The following is a 19974-nucleotide window of genomic DNA, read 5'->3' as shown; positions in this document are numbered from 1 at the left end:
CATGCTAAATTACAATATTTACATCTTCTCTTGCTTTTTTGTTCTTTTATATGTATTTTTGCTCCCATGTTATTTGGCATATTTAGGGCCCCTGACAACTTATACAAAACACAGTTCTAATTCTAATTTCATGCGTGATGCTTGTGGTGTTAAACTTTGACTTTTAACTGCACCATAAAAGTAAACACTAATGTTACATGAAAGCTACATAACATTTCTGGATTTTAGTCATAAAACAGTGTTGCCAGATTTGCTCATTTAAAGTGTAAAGAAGTAAAAATCTGTGGAACATTTCTTAATTTTTTGTGTTTTAGTTAAATAATTTCTTACTTTTGGATATATACTTATACAACATGACTAAAAAATGATTTTATTTACTAGTAAATTGTGTTATTTTTTCAGGATGTGAGCGCGCAGAAGGGGGGGCTGACAGCTGACGCACTGGAGCGATACGCATCCACTCCAGGCTGTGGGAGGAAGGAAAGGTGCAGGATCTGTCCCCGTGCGCGCAAAACTCCTCCACCACACTTTTCATTGGATTTCTCCCATTAGCTTTCCAGATCATCCTTCTTTGTGACTTTTTTTTTCTGTTTTTTGGCAGTGAGTTCAAGTTTGATCCTAGACTGTCAACAAGAAGAGCGCACACCGGGAGCGCGTAAATGTCAACCTCCCACGTCGGTGGTTGTCGCTCAAGAGGAGTAGATCTGAACTGAAAACAAACTGATGGATCTGCAAACACTTTCCTGTGGGTGAAGTTCATTTTCTTTCATTCCCGATGATGATGGACGGCGGACGGTCGCCGGGGACTTCCACACCTGAGCGTGCGTCTTTTGGCAAAACGCAAGAGGAGAAAACGCGAGTGAACTGATGAAATCTGGGGAGTCCTCAGACTGCAGCGGTGCTATGGGGATCACAAATGGTCACTCAAAAAGCATCTTCATCCTGTTCCTACTCATATTCACGCCGAAAGTGGATTCATCGTGGTGGTGAGTTAGTTTTGGGCCATTTTACGCAATAAAGATGTTCAAGTTTTGGAACAAGATGGGTTACAAGAAATTGAAGAAAGGTTCATCAAAAGTATAAAAATGTTCAATGTCTATCAATTTAAAGGCAACTAAATTTTACTTAAATTCATTTATGATTATTATTGTGCACCTGAAAGGTCACTTTAATCTTCTATATGTTGGAAAATGTTAGTTTTTCCACATAATCTGTTCATCACAACTACTAATGAGTTCTTGGGGAATTCCCTCATCTATGAATCTTGAGGATTGAGCAGCAGGTGCAGGTATTGGTGCATGAATGAATGCCTAATTGTTTTTTAAGTTGGTTTAAATCCTTCCAAAAAGTTAAAAGTTTCACTTTTTATCAAATCAAAACAATATATATATATTTTTTTTCCTCCCATGACATTCCAAATATTCCATGAATGTCATCCACACTGCTGATGTCAGGAGTAAATATAATGTTGGTTTAAATTTGATGGACAAAGAGCTTTACATTCAGATGTCCGGGTCTATTTTTAACCTCTGTGATAATTTAGATGAGTGCCTTCCTCCCCAGGATCCACTCCTCTGTGTCCTCTTGGCGACAGTCAGGGGTCTTTTTGTCACTGCTGGTATGTAGGCCTACAACCCACCATAAACACAAGCAGCGCCTCTGTTCTGCTTTACTGCTCGAGCAGATAGTCGCGCTTCGAACGCTGCAGACGGCCATAACGGGAGTGGAAACTGTCTGTTATGGTTGTTTCTGTCTCTGTGGCCGAGAGATAGAAAGAAGCGTGGCTGTGATTAGGGGGAAGAGTGAGATCCCGACAAAAGAGTGGAGAACACAGCTTTAGAAGTAGAACGAGAACAAAGGGGACTGATTCTGTCTGCATAAGATAACCCCCCAAAATCTTCACCCTACTGGATGTGATGGACCCCCATGTACAAAGGGGTCCCAGAGTTAGCTCCATAGGTTTTGTTGGGATGATAATTCTCTAAAAATGTATGGAACTTAAAAAGCTGTTAGACTTAAAGACCCACTCCAATAAAAATTGTGGGTTTTTTTGTGTTTCTAGCATGTTCTTGTGGCTTTTTTTTTTTTTTTACAAGAAAATGAAGATTAAAAGTGGGTATTTCTATATGAAATCATTGTCCATCAAGAGCGGACGAAAAATGTCTATAGCTGTCGTGTAGAAGCTACAATGAGCGGGCCACAAGCTCCCTGATCTGCTCCATGCCGATGCATCCACTTGCAGACAAATAGATCCGTGTATGTCTTATTTTTCCTTGTCCGAGCTGGCCCAAAACTCTACAGCTGGACAGCTCTGACATTTCTCACCACTTTTGTTGCACTTCAAATGTTAGGTAGAGGTTGTGAGGGGCTGTAAGCTAGCAGGAGAAAGTGTAAACAAAGGGATGATGGGAAGTGTGGACAGGCTTACACTGCACACATAGTGCCCTTACAACTCAGAGGTTAATTTACAATGAGCTTCTGCTGCTCTGCAGAAACTATTCCCTAGAAAACAACAGTTTTTAAAGAAGATTTTGTCTGAAAACAGCATAATCATAATCAAAAAACCACTGGGAACGATTTTACAATAGATCAAAAGATGATTGTAGGTCTTTAATTCAACCCATTCCAGTTCCGTTTATTTCCTGTGAGCTTATCTTTCAACAAAAATTCCCCAAGGGAGTAATTTAAAGAAAGCAAATAAAAGTAAAAAAAAAAAAAAAAAAAAAAACACCATCTAATTTATTAAATTATTTTTTATGATCATAGTCCAAGTCAACTTAATTTGATCCATATTGTAATTGTTATGATATTTTTCCCCTGTCTGTTATTTTCATCTCTTCCGACAGCACTGAAGTACTTAAGAGTACAAGTAAATACTTTTTTTCAGGTTGTACATCTCATAGCTTTAAAAATATAACATTTTGTAACTCCTCCCCTTGCATAAAGGCAACCACAAAAAGGCCAATCAAGGAGTTTTCATTTTCTTTTATTCCATTAATCGGTGTGTGAAAGTGTTCATACATGAATGATTAGGACTTGAAAGAGTGAAATATGGGGGGGTCTGGTAGAAAAAACATATTATACGTCATATGCCATTCCATCCATCTACTATGTCCACTCTGTCCTGCGCAGGTCATTGAGGTTGCTTACCCATAATAGGGCAAATATAACTTGTTTGCTAGTCACCAATCAACTCATGAAACATGATTTCAGAGTTTGGGAGGAAGCTATGTTGATTGGAGAAAACCAGAGCATATACGGAAGACTGAACTAAAGGAACATACTGCTGGGATTTGAACCAGGGTCCATGTTAGCACCTGCCAGAAGGGTAATATTCAATAAACAAGATAAGTATTTTTAAGATTAAAATCCACAGAAGTGCTATTTCAGTTGGATACAAAATCGGATCTCACATTCTTCAAACAGAAGAAAACCTGTCACTCTAGATCTTGAATCTAAGGTTAAAAAAATGCATCCTTGCAATGTCAGCAAATCAGATTAGCACCAAATTACACGAGTTTATTCACTTTTTGACTTTTAATCATGCATTCAGGCCACAGGCATAGCTGAATGCTCCACCCACCATTCTACTGGCTTTACTTCTAAAACGAGCTCCGGATCGCCTTCCAGCTGAAAGAACAGCGCAACAGAAAGGAAATGAGGAGCTAAAGACCATGAGCAATACTTGAGAAGATTATGATCGCTGGCTTTACACTGAACCATGATTTGGGTTAATAAAAGCTAGAGAATAACCATTCACAAAGAAACCCAAGCTAGTCCATCATTTACTCTTTCTGTTCATCACAGAACGGCTGTCTACGAGAGAAAAATGGGCTAATCTGTGTGGGGTACATACGTGGCCCTCAGGAGATTTTAAGATCGTAGACAAACCAGTGACTTATATTATCCTTATAAATACTTCATAATATACATACCACACATGACATCCCTGGAGTTGGTCGCACAAGCCGCAACGGAACTCCAAGATACACATGTGCTCCGCTTGAGATTTGAGTGCAGTGTTCCACGACCCACCACAGGCCAAGACAACCAAAAAACTTGAACCACCCGTATGGGTCAACCCCTATGCGTGTGCATGAGACTTATGCTTACCTGGTTGCTGATTGACTAGTGTACAGAGTAATATTTGACCTATTTTTTATCCGAAATGTCAACAAGACAAACAAGATGATTGGATTTTAGAAGAGGAAACCATCTAGCCCTAAAGCCTGAGTACATGGGGTACGGTTGCTGTTTGGGTTGTCTGGGTCCATTAGGAGCAGCAACTCATCCTCAAGGGTGCGCAGGTGTGTCTTGCCGTTCTCTTGAGGCTCATACGGTCATCTCAAAGGATGTCAGGAAAATGGAACATACAAGTGTCTTGTGTGAGGTAAGTATTTCGTGAATTACTCATAAGGCTATTGCTGCGCGGTGGAGCAAAGGTTAGAGCTTTCACCTCCCAATAAGAAAGCCCTGGTTCATATCCTGACTGGGGCCACTCAGTGTGGAAGTTGCATTTTCTCCCAAAGTATGCGTGGGTTTTCTCCTGGTACTCTAGCTTCCTCACACAGTCCAGAAACATGTTTCATAGATTGATTGGTTACTGTAAAGCAGAGGTATCTAAATCCAGGCCTCCAGGGCCGGTGTCCTACATGTTTCCAACCAACCTGCCATTGAAGCTCCTTATTGGCTAAACACAACAGGTAATCAGCAGCAGATAAGGCATAGTTTTTGGAAAACTAGCAGGAGGTCGGCTCTCAAGACCTGGATTTGGGCACTCCAGTTCTAAAGTGTACCTAGGTGTGAGTATGTGTTTGTGGGTGTGAGTGTAGGCCCTGTGATAGACTGGGGACTTGTCCGGGATGTACCATGCCTATGCCCCACAGTGGTCGAGACAACCTAAAAAGGGATAAAGCAGGTTAAGAAAATGGACGGATGGGTAGTTTTAAGGTTAATGTAAGTTGTATATATGTAAGAAGTACAGGTGATGCTGTTCCAAAGTGTCTTTACACCACACTCTAGTCCAAGGGTGGGCAAACCTTTTGTCTCGTGGGCCACAAAGTATTCCAAAATTTAATTAAAGGGCCGGACTAGCAGATGCGTGGAGTGTTTTATTAATCCACCTTGTAAGAGAAATAAATAACATGGAGTCTTAATGCGTCTATGACAGGGGTGCCCAAACGTTTTCACTCAAAAGGTCAAAATCCGGGAAAGAAAGAATATGGCTTAATGTATTTATTTTGATTCTGTGTTCATTAACATAACTCACATTAGTAAGAATAAAAGGAAGTAACATTTGCCTTTGAAACCTTTAACAGCGAGGCCTCACTGGACATTTTTAGTTGAAAAACAAGAACAAGCTAAAACTAGGCCCGATCCGAATACTCCTCTTCTCCCTCTCCCTTAGCCCTCCCACTTCGTTTATCCCTCCGTGCTTGCTCCAAACGGAGGGTGATGAAAAAAATAGTGTCAAATATTTCGGACATGACTTCCGTTCAATGACATCATCAACATTGCCGGTCCGCTAGCATTAGCGTGGCGCTTCCAGTGGTTGAATATCCATAACAACAGCGTTTTTATAACTTTAAAAAGGTCATGCTACAACATAAAGTCATTACTTACATTTAAATGTAAACTTCTGTGGTTCAGAGCGCACCAAAGGGAAGAAAAGCGCTTCTTTGCACAATGCGGTTTACTCTCGCGATAGCGGACTTTGGACCCCTCTGTTCGGAGTGTGAAACTTAACAAAAAATAATTCCGGACACGACTTTGACTTCAACTGCCACTCCAAATGAAGGGGGAGGGCTAAGAGAGAGGGAGAAGGGGAGTATTCGGATCGGGCCTAACTTTCTTCCGATGGAAACAGCAAACTGGGATCCAAATGAGAGACATGAAGCTGCTCTTCTGACTTTAACTGTTTGCCACTGCCGTTGTCGCTCCATCTTGGCTAGCTAAAAAAGGTGGCTAAAAGCATCAGAGGTGACTGTAATGGCTCTTCGGAATTTCTAACACAAAAAAGCTCAGAGCTGACTTAATTGGACGTTGTTTCACCCATAGTCGCTGGCAAAGAAAGTGCTAACAGCGCCACCCGGAGGCCACAAGTATATTACAGAGTAGACACTCCACGGCTTCTGCAATCACGACTTGTTGGGCCTAAAGATAACCTTTGGCGGGCCAAATTTGGCCCGCGGGCCCCATGGTCTATGAGACTGTTCAGGGGGCCGAATTAAACGTGGAAGTGGGCCTGCGGGTCATAGTTTGCCCACCCCAGCAAACTATACCAGAGTCTAGTCGTCAGAAAGATGGAAATACTGGCTCCTCACTGACTCCATGCAAAAGCTGTGTTGTTCAGGTGATCCATACTGTAAGTGCCTCTTAGACACCCAGAACATCCACTCAAACTACCTTCTGTCTAATTTCCTCATTTCTAGCATTTACACAGCACACAAGGAGTGCACACTCATTATGTGAACAGCACCAACAGGTTCTTGAACAATCTGGGGCGGTTGTGTGAACCGTACAGATTTGCCCATTTATTACCTGCACATACCCCCTATCCACACGTAAGGGCAGTTGTGACCAAGGCTCTGATGACAAAGTCAACCTACAATTTTGGCTGTTTGCCTTGATTAACTAGTAGGATGCAATAAAAAAGCTTTTCTTGTCTAAAAAAAACTTTTGTAAATTTTTTCCGGTAATTTCTTCAGCTGTTTGGAACGACTTGTCCCATAGGCATATGGAGGTACTGGTGGTTCAAAACTGTTGATGTCAAAAGGACTTTGTCTCAGTCCTTTGGAACTGCGTCAGAGACAGTGACGCCTTTAAAGTAAACCAGCTGATAAGCATGGAAAGTGCAGTGCTGGGAACTGTGGTGCAAGCATAGAGTTATGTACATCTTAACACAAAAGTATGATTTTATTTGATGTGGGATAGAAAAATAAAATAATTCAGAACAATCTATTTTTTCAAATTTAGAAAAGCTTGACAACTTTCATAACAAATCGACGTAAGACGGGATAAACCCAAACCCAGACGGAAAAATCTCAAAAGTATGACTCCGTCCCTTGAACTCACACTTAGTCCTGAGTGTGCTGGTTGTGTGTCTGCAGGTACATTGGCGCTCTGGGTGCCAGAGTGATTTGTGACAACATTCCCGGTTTGGTGAACAAGCAGAGGCAGCTCTGCCAGAAGCACCCAGATCTGATGCAGTCCATCAGCGATGGAGCCAAAGAGTGGATCAAGGAGTGCCAGCACCAGTTCAGGCAGCAGCGCTGGAACTGCAGCACAATGGACCGGGACCACACTGTGTTTGGCAGAGTGATCCTGCGCAGTAAGTCAGCACACGCACTGCTGGGAATTTTTGGTGCACTCCAGTGATTGTTTATGTTGGTGACAGCAGAGTTAATCATCCTCTTAAATGTCTCCTCAGTGACCAGATAAGCGGAGAATTAATAGGTGTCTTATTAAATCAACTTTACCCTGGAATACAAACAGAACAAAAGCGCTGAGGGTTATTTTACCTTCTCTGGAATGAAGGAAGATTGGGAAAGTGGATGTTCTCTGAAAACAAGTAGCAGATGAGACATCCAAACTGGTGATGTATAAACAGTGAAAGGAGATGTAAATATTTGGGTAGATGTTTCTGGCGGCCAGACAAAGCTTCACTCCCTGACTTATCGCCTGGGTTCTGCCTCATTGTGTGAGGAGCGAGAGCAGGAGGAGGGTGGGACGGTCGGAGCAAATCTTGGTTGAAATGAAGACACAGGATCTGTCCAAATATCCCATTTTGGAAAGGAACGATCCTTACTGACTAAAATGACCCAGAAGTAAGCGAGTATCTCAGCTAATTGAAAAGGAAACAAAATCCAGCATGTTTCTCATAGCAGACAATAAACCTGAACGTTCATTCTGAAAGGAGAGAGGATGATCCAATCCCACAATTCCTTGCAAGATAAACCAAAGCGATAATTAAATTATTTTTGGTTAAAAGTGAATTGTTGCAAAAACAAAGCAGTGAAGTGGTCTTACTTAACCAGATGGTTTTATTTGAACCCTTTAACACCGGAGCTCTAGCTTTAGAGTCGACATTCTTTGACTTACCGTAACTCTTTGAGCGTTCATGCAAATGATGTAATTAACAGTTTCTGAAGGTGACAAAAGCAACTTTGCACTGAAGTGCAACACTTTAGAGTAGTAAAGTCTAAACACAATTAACATAAACAATCCGATAGTGAGAAAAAAGTTTTATTACTGTAAAGTGTTTCTCTCAGATTCAGAATCTGATGAAATTACGTTAAATCTGTAAAGTTCCTATGCTTGTATATTTTTTGTTTTTTAATTATTATATATATATATATATATATATATATATATATATATATATATGTTATTATTGTGTTTATTTTCATTTTGTGTTTGAAAAAGATGAGATGAGATGACATGAGATCAGATCAGATAAGTTCGGATAGGATTGGAAAGGATAGGATAGGAACTGTGTTGTTTTCAAGGACATAGTTTCTGCAGACCGGCTGGAGTTCATTAGAAATTCTCCTCTAAGTTGTGGGCGGGACCGTTGGCACGGTGTAAGCCTGCCCCCATTTCCCATCATCTTTATCTACATTCTCTTCCACTAGCTAACAGCCCCTTACATCCTCAACCTTACATTAGCAGTGCAACAAAAATGGCGAGAAATGTCGGAACCATCCAGCTGCACACTTTTGAGCCAGTTACTAACTCCAAACGCAGACGTATATGAGGTATAATTTTCTTTATACATATACAGTATACAGTATATATATATATATATATATATATATATATATATATATATATATATATATATATATATATACATATATATGCATTGCATGTATAATATATATATATATATCCTCCATCATGAGAAAAAGACCAAAAAAACATGCTAAAAACGCAGTTTTTATTGGAGTGGGTATGTAACTCCCTGTCCTCAGAGTCAGCTCTGGTGTTAAAGGGGTAATCTTTTTAAGGCCACAACATGTATTTTATGTTGTCCAAAATTACATGTTTACATGTTTTGCATGTGACACAATTGAAAAGACAGTTGTGTTGTCCTAGTATGGGGCTACGTTATGTCTGTTGAGCTGTTTCTGCAGCTGAAGCAAATTCTTCAACTGATTCCCGCTGTCTTCTTCTCTTTTAATCTTCTTTTGAGTCTTCTACCTTTTGAACCCTAAATTTTACCGATGGACTCCGGGAAAACAATGATGGGAATAAAAAAGGTTAGATTTTTTTGGGGGAATAAATTCAGAAAAGAGCCAACTGTTTACTACAGACGTATTAGTGAAAACTAGAGCTGTCAGGCGATTAAAATCTTTAATCGCGATTAATCGCATTTTGTCCCAAGTTAACTCGCGATTAAACGCAAATTTACATGTGGCCTTTTTTTAAGGAATAAATGTGTGGTTCGTGGAATTTAGCAGTTCTACATTAATTATGAAAACAAGAATGACAAAATTAATAGTTTTCATCAGAAATACTTTATTTTGTAACATTGTATTGAGATAAACTTTCTTAACAATAAAAGGCTGTAACATAAAATGCCTAACAAAAGCCCAAGTGCAAGTGAAGGGCATTTTAAATTCAAAACTTCAATCAACGTTCAGTAAAAAAAAATAAAACACATCAAAAATAAAATTTCCATAACACTTTCATGTTCATTTTTTGTCAGGACCAAATCTTTTCCTCCTCTACTGAACTACAGTAATAAATGAAATAGAGATTTATCATTTCCAATGAACTTTTGTTTTTTTAAAACATTAAAGACTGAGAAAAGCGGGATACACTGTGGATAGTTTGACAGTCTGTTACTGCCGCCACGTTCTCTGGTTGCAGCTTGATTAAGTCTATGGCAGCGACGTGTCCAGCGGAGCTCATCATGGATATGCCGGCAGACAGACCGCTATGCTGGGGCTGGATCACTCTCAAACCTCCAGAACATTTAAAACGTCCCCCGGTGCGCTTGCTGTTCGGAGCGTCGGGGGTCAGCAGCTCTCGGGACGCGGCGCCGGACACGAGCCGGTACCACCAGACGTGGTACTGGACGCGAACCGGAGCCGGTTTAGGGTGCAGGAGCTCTCCAGGTCCTAGCGCCGGGCTGGTTCTAGCTAGCAGCTCGGTGGTTGGAAACCCGCCCGTGATCTCGTGAGAGCAGCCGGTGAGTTAGAGGACGATGAGGGACGCCCGCGCGCGCGGTATGGAAAGGCACGTATGAGAAAGTCCCATTGACTGTAAAAATAATGGACTTATCGGACTATGAGGTCCCCCCATTATATACAGTCTATGGAAAATCCGCGATTAATGCGTCAAAAAAATTGTCGGCGTCAAGCACACGTCAGATTAATGCGTTTTTAACGCGACAAATCTGACAGCCCTAGTGAAAACCTGTCTACCACCAACCATATTGCTTCTTTTTAGTAGAAACAGCAAGAGAAACTGTGAAACCTTTCATTCTTTCCCTCACAGGCAGTCAAGAGGCGGCGTTTGTTTACGCCATCTCTTCAGCTGGAGTGGTCTACGCTATCACCAGAGCTTGCAGTCAGGGGGAGCTCAAGATCTGCAGCTGCGACAGCCACAAGAGAGGGCTAGGAAGCGACAGCAATGGCGAATTTGAATGGGGTGGCTGCAGTGACAACATCAACTTTGGGATAAAATTTGCCAAGGCCTTTGTGGACGCAAGAGAAAAGATGGTGAAAGACGCCCGAGCTCTCATGAACCTGCATAACAATCGATGTGGTCGAATGGTAAGCAGCTGTGGCATCAGTGTCAATGTTAGAGCTTTAGCACCATCATGTAGTAACTGTTCTTTGGGTCTGGTGTAAATGTCCTTCAAACTCTGTTCAGTTAGTAAGAAAAAAAAAGCATATCTCAAAAAAGACAAAGTTTACATTCAAGCATAGATTCATTTATGATAAATGTTCGTGTGACAAACATTTCCAAGTTAATCCCTTATATTGGACCATCACCTAAACACTACAAATGTAACAAGTCTAACAGAAAAATGCTGACACAGGTCAAACAGCAAAGTAGATTCCAAGTGGACCTAAAGGACCTGGAACCAGAGAGGCTGGCGCTACATTACTGCACAAAAGATAGTTCTGAGACAAGATTTTAGCAGTTGATTCATAAAACCACTTTGAGCGTGTTCTTGAATGCACCTCACGCGGCGTGTGTGTGCGCCATTATGGTGCGTTCCAATGGATCCGATTCGCACGGCAGGGGCGTCAAGTTTTAATGTACAGATGTGATCTGAGGTCTTGGCGTCAGGCACAGCTAGGTCAACCAATCATGGACTTAGCTTTGAGCACATGACGTTTTTATTGTCTCTCAATCAAAGGGTAGGAAAAAAGATTCAAAATGGCCGCTCTATGTGAGGATTTTCGTCCTAAACTTCCATCCATTTTCGTAACCCGCTGGGGCTGCAGGGTTGCCGGAGTCCGTCCCGGGTACTGCTGGGCGAAGGCCGGATATACATCCTAGACAGGTCACCAGCCTGTCACAGAGACAGTGGAGCTGGAGCCATTAAGCCCGCTATGCTAGCCAGTCTCCTGGTTGACAGCATAGCAAGCTAGCTATCTCTGTTGTCCAGGCGCCGGTAGAGTTAGTGGGTTGGCCGCCCCGCCCGTTGGTCCATCGTTGCTCCATTGTCGGTTAGCTTCATGGCATACGGCTGTGGGGTGCCGTCACAGAGGCATGATAACAGCGGGCACAAATGCTCCAGCTCCATGGGCTTATGATGTTTTCATCAATTATAGAAAGATCCTCCAGTTTTATTTTTATTTTTCCTCTCTTGGGTTAACGCTCAAACTGGGCCACAGACAGACGGAACTAAAGTTTAAAACAACCCTTAGTGCTGCAATGAAGTTCACCACACCAGGAGAGACTCTGAATGATCAGATATACCCAAACACGGTGACCTGCCCCAGCTACTCGTTCGACGTCATCCATGTTTTCCATGACGTGGCAACAAAAAAAATTCATAAAAACTTTTGTTGTTGCCCTGTGGGTGGGGCGTCCAGGAGTCGAGCAGTATATTTGATAAAGAGAGGCGGCAGACGCAAATTTGACGTGTGGATCGCATCCGGTGTGAATGCACCAGTATGGTCCTAACAATGAAACCAGCCACTGTGTGTCAAACTAATGAACAAGTCAGTGCTGGTTCTGACAGAAAGAAGCCAGAATAGATAGTACATCATGAACTTTGGATGATTCTGTGCATTTGAAGAACTGGTGGTACCAAAATACCCTATAGGATAAAGGAAACCCAAAAGAAGTAGTGTGAGGATTGTTCTGTGACAAAATTTGTGTCTACCCTTGTGGAACCATCTTCCAAGAAAATCTTTGGAAACCATGAACATTTTCTGTATAAAAACTATTTTTTGTAAGAGCATTGACCTCTTTTATCATGCACCTCTTAACCACCTTTAATAAAATTGGTTAAGGGGGTGGTTTGAGAAGACACCAGTACCTTTAGGGTCTTGACTTCTCAAGTCCACTCCATGGGGCTCCATCTCACAACTGTTGCTAACAACTACAAGAGTCCATACCTCAACAGACCAGGGGGGGTGGTTGATGGATCAGCCCAATCTTAAAAAAGTGGTCATATTGCCGTGCCTTATCTGTGAAAATGAGACAGAATCAGGTTACTCATAAAAATGTAAAAATAAAAGCATTTGGTTTGAACGTGAAATTTGAGAAGCTAGCTGACTGACAGTTATAATATGACATTCATGTCCACTAATACCTTCACGCTCATTTAACAAAAATGCATTCAGTCAGTCACACACACCCAAAGCAGATTCTTTAGTGTTTATTTTGTGGAAATAATACTGCTGGGATTGGATGTTAAGGGCATTTATCTGGTATCAACTCAAAATAATGCATAACCTTCCACTTAACTGAATGTTAAATGTATATGTAATTACTTAATACCCTGTATTACCCTGTAGCTGATGGTATGGTAGATTGCATGATCAGGAAAGCAAATGTGTAATCTTGCTGATACAAACAGCTATGCTATTGTACTAAATGAAAAAACCAGTAAAATCCAAACTGACTGAAGACGGTGTAAGCAGGGCTGATCACACCTACACCAGACCACAGACAGCATCATAGGCTTAACACCCTGTCACCTCTGACCTCTGCTCTAGGCAGTGAAGCGCTTTATGAAGCTGAAGTGCAAGTGTCACGGGGTCAGTGGTTCCTGTTCTCTGAGAACCTGTTGGCTGGCTATGTCTGACTTCAGGCTGACTGGAGACTACCTTCACAAGAAGTATAACAATGCCATCGAGGTGACGATGAACCAGGACGGGACTGGCTTTATGGTGGCCGACAAGGACTTCAAAGGAAGCACCAAGAATGAATTAGTCTATGTTGAGAGCTCCCCTGATTACTGTATTAAGGACCCAAAGAAAGGTGAGTGTCTTAATGAATGGTTTGGGGTTTTCCAGCAGTAACTCAGAAAGAAAAGTGGAGGACTCTAGTTTCTGGCTTTACAGAGAAAAATGTTTCTGCTGTTTTTTTTTTTTTTGTCACTTTGTTTTTTCCGAATAGTTTTCATTTGGAAACATTGAGTTTTTTACCCCAAACACACAAATGCTATGTATACAACGGGCATGTTAGTCTATGGCAGGAGTGTCCAACATCCGGCACGTGGGGCACATCCGGCCCTCCAGAGGGTTTAATCCAGCCCAGTCATGAGAGAAACAAATAAATAAAAGAATGTTGGGGGAAAAAAAGCAAGTTTCTAGCCCATTCCTGTGGCGAGTTATGGTTATTTAAAGAAATGGCTGCAATAAGCAATTCCGCCACTAGGGGAAGCAAAGGAAAAGAAATACTGGCATAACAACAGATTAAGAAATAAATAGCATTTCTTCCTAAGCGCGTGCCACATCTGGGTAAGTAAGATGCAGTAGGTTCCCTGCCTACCTCACCGCTGTTAAGTTGGTGGTGTGACACCAGAATGACCAAAATGTCGTTGGCAAAAAGATAAAAAAGTTGCATTACCTGCGAAAATTCTAGTGTGAATCCTTTTTGGTGAAAAGTAGTCGCTTTAGATGCAGAAGCTTTTAGCTGAAAATGGTGACCCAATTTTCTTTCATTGCTAAAGGGATTTCCTGAAAATGCAAAAGCTATTTGCAAAATGTTAAATTTGCTAAAAAAAATAAATAAAATAAAATAAAAAATGGAAATTTCATAAAAGAACTATGAAAGAGTGCTGAATTTGACCTAAATTTCTGAAAAAATGTTGGTCAAATTTCTTTAAAATCCCTAATACATGGTAATTTTGCAAAAATTATGTAATGTGTTGCTTAAATATAAGCTAAACTCCAAAGTAGCCCAAAAAACCTTAGTAGATGCCAAATTAGCCAAAAAAAAGTTAGCTCGTTGCTTAAATACCAGTCTAACTCCAAAATAGCCTAAAATTCCTCAGTAAATTAAATTAGTCAAAATCGTACGCCTGTTGCTAAAATAAAAGTTATTTTAAATAACTAAATTATTTAGCCTATAAAAACCTCAGTAGATAGCAAATTGGCCAAAAACGTTAGCATGTTACTTAAATATTAGCTTAGCTCCAAATTAGAATAAATTACCTTAGTAGATGCCAAATTAGCAAATAATAAAAAAAAGGCAAACACTTTGAATAATTACTAGCAAAACTCCAAAATAGCCTAAAATTCCTCAGTACTCTAAATTAGCCTTAAAAAAACCCAGTAGATAACAAATTAGCCAAAAACGTTAGCATGTTGCTTAAATATTAGGTAGACTATGATTTTTGAAAATATCTATGAAAGATTGAAACACAGCCCATGAATTACTAAGCATTCGCACTATAATAGCTCTAATGATAAAAAAAAGTGATTTGGCTACTAGGTTTTTTGAGACATCTCACTGAGAAAAAAACAAACAAAACATAAACAAAGCTACAGGTAACAAGTTGACAATAGGTTATTGTGCTATTAGTTTACTGGTCCGGCCCACTTAAGACCAGACGGGTTAAATGTGGACCCAGAACCAAAATGAGTTTGACCTCATTTGGTCTGCGGTGTGCACACTGTAGGTCGCAACCCAACGCTAGCATGTTGTTCTTTATCTGCCAACTATAGTTAGAAGAGGCTTGGTGCGAAATATTGAAGCGGTGGAAATTTCACTGATCTTGCACATCTTCCACAGCTCTATTCCGATATATGAAAGACTTGGTGTCATAAAGTTCAGGCCAGGTAGAAACTGCAATCATTAACTTCTCTTTCATGATCAATGAATTAAAAAGGACAAAATCCATACATCACTATGAAATCCAAGTCCTTGATTGGTCAACTGGTTTAGCTTTCACAGTGAGCTCAGTGGTCATGCATTTTGTATGAAGAGCCTGAAAATTGACTTGAAAACTTGCGTACCTATGCATGAGCGCGAGTTTTGAACGTAGAAGCCCGAAAGCCGCCAATTTGCTCGTTTACGTTGACTTTTCAGTGAAAGTGGTCGCCGGTTGCCGAGGGTGATGAGACCCAATTAAGACTACGCAATAGTTTGAAGAAAAGAACTTCCGTTGCAAAAGGATTCAAGAGAATCATATCAATTAAAATAATAGCCGGAAGTCCCTCCCACTGCCTGAGCTGGCCACAAAAAAACATTATTTGCGCCCAAACTCATTGACTGGAAGTCCTCAACCGGAACCCCCCGTTTTAAGTTTTCGACCTTTTTTCCCTTTGACATACACATGCTTACGTGATCAACTGATTCACAGAGAAAAAAACGACCTTTCGCCGGCGTTTCTCAGGAGGTAAACGGGTGTAGTTATAGAAATTTGAACACTTGTTAATATTGACTTGAAAGAAATATAATGATTAATGTTCTCTGTCCCATTTGAAGCTCATCTTGAGCACTAAACTGCTAGACAGTTACAGAGTATCCACATTTAAAAGCTTTAAAGCTAATGGTTCTGAAAAGTTTTTAAAATATCATTTTTAAAAGGGTCTCCTAAAGTTTAGGAAATTTCCGCTTATGCAACCAGCTAAAGTTTCAAAATTTCTCTTGCATATGTCCAATCAACCTTGAAGAATTCATGAAAACCACTGGTATCAGCCCATCGAAGCTGCTTACAGTTCAATCCTTTGACCTCTGACGTCTGCTGGGTTTCTGCTGTTTATTTTGTCTTGCCTTGTTCTGTCTCCTTCAATCCAGCCCCTCAGCGGAGCGTGAAGACTCTCACCGTTAATAGGTTAGGAGGGATGTGCGGCACAGACGATGGAACTGACTCCACTCGTTCTCGGATCCTCCCTTCTCTCAGCTTAGTTGCACTTTGACCACGGAGGGCTAATGAAAGTGTGTTCACTTGAAGGACAGGCCGTCTTTCCTGGCTTGAAAAGAACTCCTCAAAGACAGCTAATGGCCCTGCTCACCAGTAATCACCATTGTTTAGGAATTTGCAGCCTGAAGGCACATGCATCCTTATTTTTCAAGTCCTTCATTTGGTCAGTATTAAACAGCACTCCACCTCAAGCTGTAGGGAGTTGTCTCTTCTTAACCTTTTCTCTGTGCTTCAGAGGTGAGGTTACACAGCTATTACACCTGGTATTTAGCTTGAGGCTCAGAGTTTTGACCTCATGGAGACAATTGTGTCTCAGTGTTTAAGACTGTTTTGTTGGGATGTGAAATATTGGAAAAGATAAGCCAAGGGTTCTATACATCATATTTGGAGTTTTTCAATGCTATAAGGTTAGACTGAACACGATCGTGGTTGACTTAAGAAGAGGATAATACATCTTTGCTGTTCAAAAACTAATACGTTCAAGGTGTATATACGCGTTTAAGCTCCCACTTTCAATGAAAAGTCTATGCAAACGCACCATGACCAGAATTTTGGGCTTCCGCGTCCAGAACGCCTGTGATTGCACATTGCCACACAAGTTTTTAAGTCCGATTGTGGGCTCTACGTACAAATCATCGCGCACTGAAAGTTTAATCAGTTGAACATTTTCACGTTTAATCGCCGCAGGACGACACTATGACCTGTCAGACTGGGCGTTGACTTTGACACGGCTCAATGCACCTTCAAAAAAACGCGTAAAGTGTGTTCTTGAATGCATCACACCCGGTCTGTGCCACACACTGGTGTCACACTGAACTGTCGGTACCTAATAATACTAGCGCACATCCACCAACTACAGTTGGAAGAGTTTTAGTGAGAAATGTCAAAGTGGTGCCAATCTCGTACATCTTGGACCAGTTTTTTCTTTCAGAGCTCTATTCCGATAGAGCTGTGTCATATAGTTCCATACGCAATTATTAAATTCTTCTCCGTAACGGTTGGCACTTCTGTCACTATCAAATCCAAGTCCCTGATTGGTCAAAATTTGACCAAGTTTATTTTTTTGTACGTAGATCTCAAAAACGGTCGTAGAAACTTGTGGAGTGACTCGGGAATAAGAGAGTTTGAAATGTGGGATCATGAAATGTACATGTAGTAACTTAAGTGGACACTTAAACACTTCTTGCTGATGGTGGTGTGAATGTAGTTTAATGATTTTATTTTGTTTTTTAGAAGCCTCATTGTCCTGGAAAAATAGGTTATGAAAGGAAATGAACTACTAAACTCACTCTAAATCTTTAAGCATGAATTGACACTTGACTCTCCTCTTGCCTTCCCAGGCACCTTGGGCACAGACGGACGGGAGTGCAACAAGTTCTCCAGAGGCGTGGACGGCTGCGAGGTCATGTGCTGCGGACGAGGCTACGACACCATGCGTGTCAAACGCGTCACCAGCTGCGACTGCAAGTTTAAGTGGTGCTGCTCCGTGGAGTGCAGAGTGTGCGAAGATGTGGCGGACGTTCACATCTGCAAGCCCAGCACGCAACCCGAGCAGAAGCTGTCGAGGAGACTCGGACAAATCCAAGCGAGGCTGACGCACTAACCGGCGCTCTGCTCGTACGGGACGTGTGGCTTCATCACTTCTGGTTTTTGATGCGTATCTCACCTTCAGGAGCAGAGACACTATAAGGTTTCACCCACAAACTATTACAGACTGTGCTGACAAAAATGGTACAATTTGTGGAGCAGATTTCAAATATTCTATATGATATGCATTTGTGAATGGATCGAGTCTTTTTGTTTGCAGAATGTTTATGTGTAAGCAAAAAGGGATAAGTAAAATATTAAAGTAACTTTATTTAATCCAGTAGAAACAGAGAAATTATGCATTGTTTAAAATAACTTATTGTTTGGCAATGTAACAAACTCTTATGCTCAGTGACTGCTGATCAGTGCTGATATTTAAACTTAAAAAGTGACATAAAACATAAAAAAAACTTTATATCATTTTGAACAGTCTGAATTATGCATAGTGTTAAAAGAAAGACCTGAACATTGAAAGTTTGCTATCTTTGTACTGCTGCTTAAAGGATTTTTGTACTGTATGTTGTGTTGGACTGAACACATTTTGACTGTTGCATCATGGGAAAATTTCTCCTTTCTACCTCTGGTTCTTTGCATATGCTTACTTTTTCTTTGACACCTTAAAACATTTGCTAAAAAAATGTTATCCAACAGATCAATGCATGAAACTGCACTTTGAATTATCAAGGAATCGTACATTTCTGTTTATGCTAGTTGTTTCTGTTGCCAACTCTGAGCTTATCTGATGGGCTTCATCCTGACATTGCAAATGCAGCTTCAGCTCTTATTGCCTTGTCCTCAGAACCAAATTGCACAGCCTGTTTCTTTTCCCGTCACACTGTGACAGACTGCGTTTATAATCAAACGTAAAATCTTATGCAACTCTGCCTTCAGCCCTTTGTGCACGTATCCGCCACTCACAATTAGTGAAGTGTTTCATGAAACTGAGCCAAGGCATTGCAAAAAAGAGCTGCGAAGTACATACAGACCGTGAACTCAACTTTCTAACTTTTAGCAATTCGGCCACACACGTTTTCAGGCTGATTTTCTTTTTTTTTGGAGACAATCAGGGAGGTTTAAGGATTTAAATGAATGTGACAACAAGCTGAAAAGCTTCAGGCTCACACACACAGAGGGGAGAGTAGAGTGCTTGAATCAAAACCAAATAACAGCAATTCAAAAAATCAGCTAAAACCAAAAAAATTGGATTTAATATCTTTGGGTGTGCAGCTTTGCTTTGGTGAAACCGATTTTTCTCTTTGTTTTACCTGAAACAATGAAGGTTTGAGCTGATCTGTAGTACATTTGGTCATGGGAAAGACTCTTTTATTAGATTTTCAAAATAAAATAAAGTAATTTTTAGATCGTTTCCATTTTATTTTTTCAACAATAAAGTTAAGTTTCTCACCTGTCAAACGTTGATGGTGAAGTGTCCAGTTGAGCCTTACAGCAAATACAAGATCCTTTTAAATAAAACACACTCTGTGTCAAATAACATCCTTCTGCTGCAGCAGATTTTGAAGGAAAAGTTCAAGAAAACCAAGTCAGATGTGACATTTTTTTCATTATGACAACAAATAGATGCTTGATTTATTTCCTTGCACATCCAGTCATCCAAACCGGCTCAGGATTTGCTAGTTTGGACCAGAACTTCTGTGCAAACATTCACTTTAAATGTTTTTCAGTTTGTGTGGACACAACTTTTGCCTCAGTCGCTGCTTCTACAACAGAACTGAGCTTTAAAAAATCAGTTACTGAATCAATTCTTAATCAGAAAATCAATATCTTTTTGCATCAATTTTTTCCTGAAGTCATTTCTCAGAATTGTACTAAACAAGAATGTAGAGCAAGTATTTATTATTTTACTGATAAAAGTTTTACATTTGTACTGTTTATATAACTAATGTATAAAAAAAACATTTTTTACATAAATAAAATTAAATTTTGGATGGAAATGTGAAAAAAGTTTAATCAAATCAAGATCAATTTAGTTTTTCAGCTTTGTTTTTTGATGTGACACATTTATATTTAGAGAACTGCATATT

The 19974-nt window shown here is 40.5% G+C and overlaps 1 protein-coding gene across 1 annotated transcript; it reads left to right on the top strand.

Annotated features, from left to right (window-relative positions):
• The first annotated feature begins 92 nt into the window (after positions 1 to 92).
• On the top strand, positions 93 to 19773 carry LOC112144558 (protein Wnt-2b-A). The gene is made up of 5 exons (XM_024269135.2): positions 93 to 986; positions 7110 to 7330; positions 10504 to 10781; positions 13188 to 13452; positions 17686 to 19773. Exons 1-5 carry the CDS (start codon positions 868 to 870, stop codon positions 17946 to 17948), a joined length of 1146 nt encoding a protein of 381 aa, XP_024124903.1. The 5' UTR covers positions 93 to 867; the 3' UTR covers positions 17949 to 19773.
• Positions 19774 to 19974: the final 201 nt, after the last annotated feature.

The sequence above is a fragment of the Oryzias melastigma genome, linkage group LG5, assembly GCF_002922805.2.
Source record: "Oryzias melastigma strain HK-1 linkage group LG5, ASM292280v2, whole genome shotgun sequence".
Taxonomy (NCBI): domain Eukaryota; kingdom Metazoa; phylum Chordata; class Actinopteri; order Beloniformes; family Adrianichthyidae; genus Oryzias; species Oryzias melastigma.
The sequence above is the reverse complement of the archived record's forward strand: the minus strand, read 5'-3'. Positions and strand labels throughout refer to the sequence as shown.

Bases quoted from the DNA above. Each gene is read 5' to 3' on its own strand.
- LOC112144558 (XM_024269135.2), top strand. From the start codon at position 868: ATGAAATCTGGGGAGTCCTCAGACTGCAGCGGTGCTATGGGGATCACA. The intron at 987-7,109 runs GTGAGTTAGTTT...GTGTGTCTGCAG, and splicing joins AAAGTGGATTCATCGTGGTG to GTACATTGGCGCTCTGGGTG. The intron at 13,453-17,685 runs GTGAGTGTCTTA...TTGCCTTCCCAG, and splicing joins TATTAAGGACCCAAAGAAAG to GCACCTTGGGCACAGACGGA.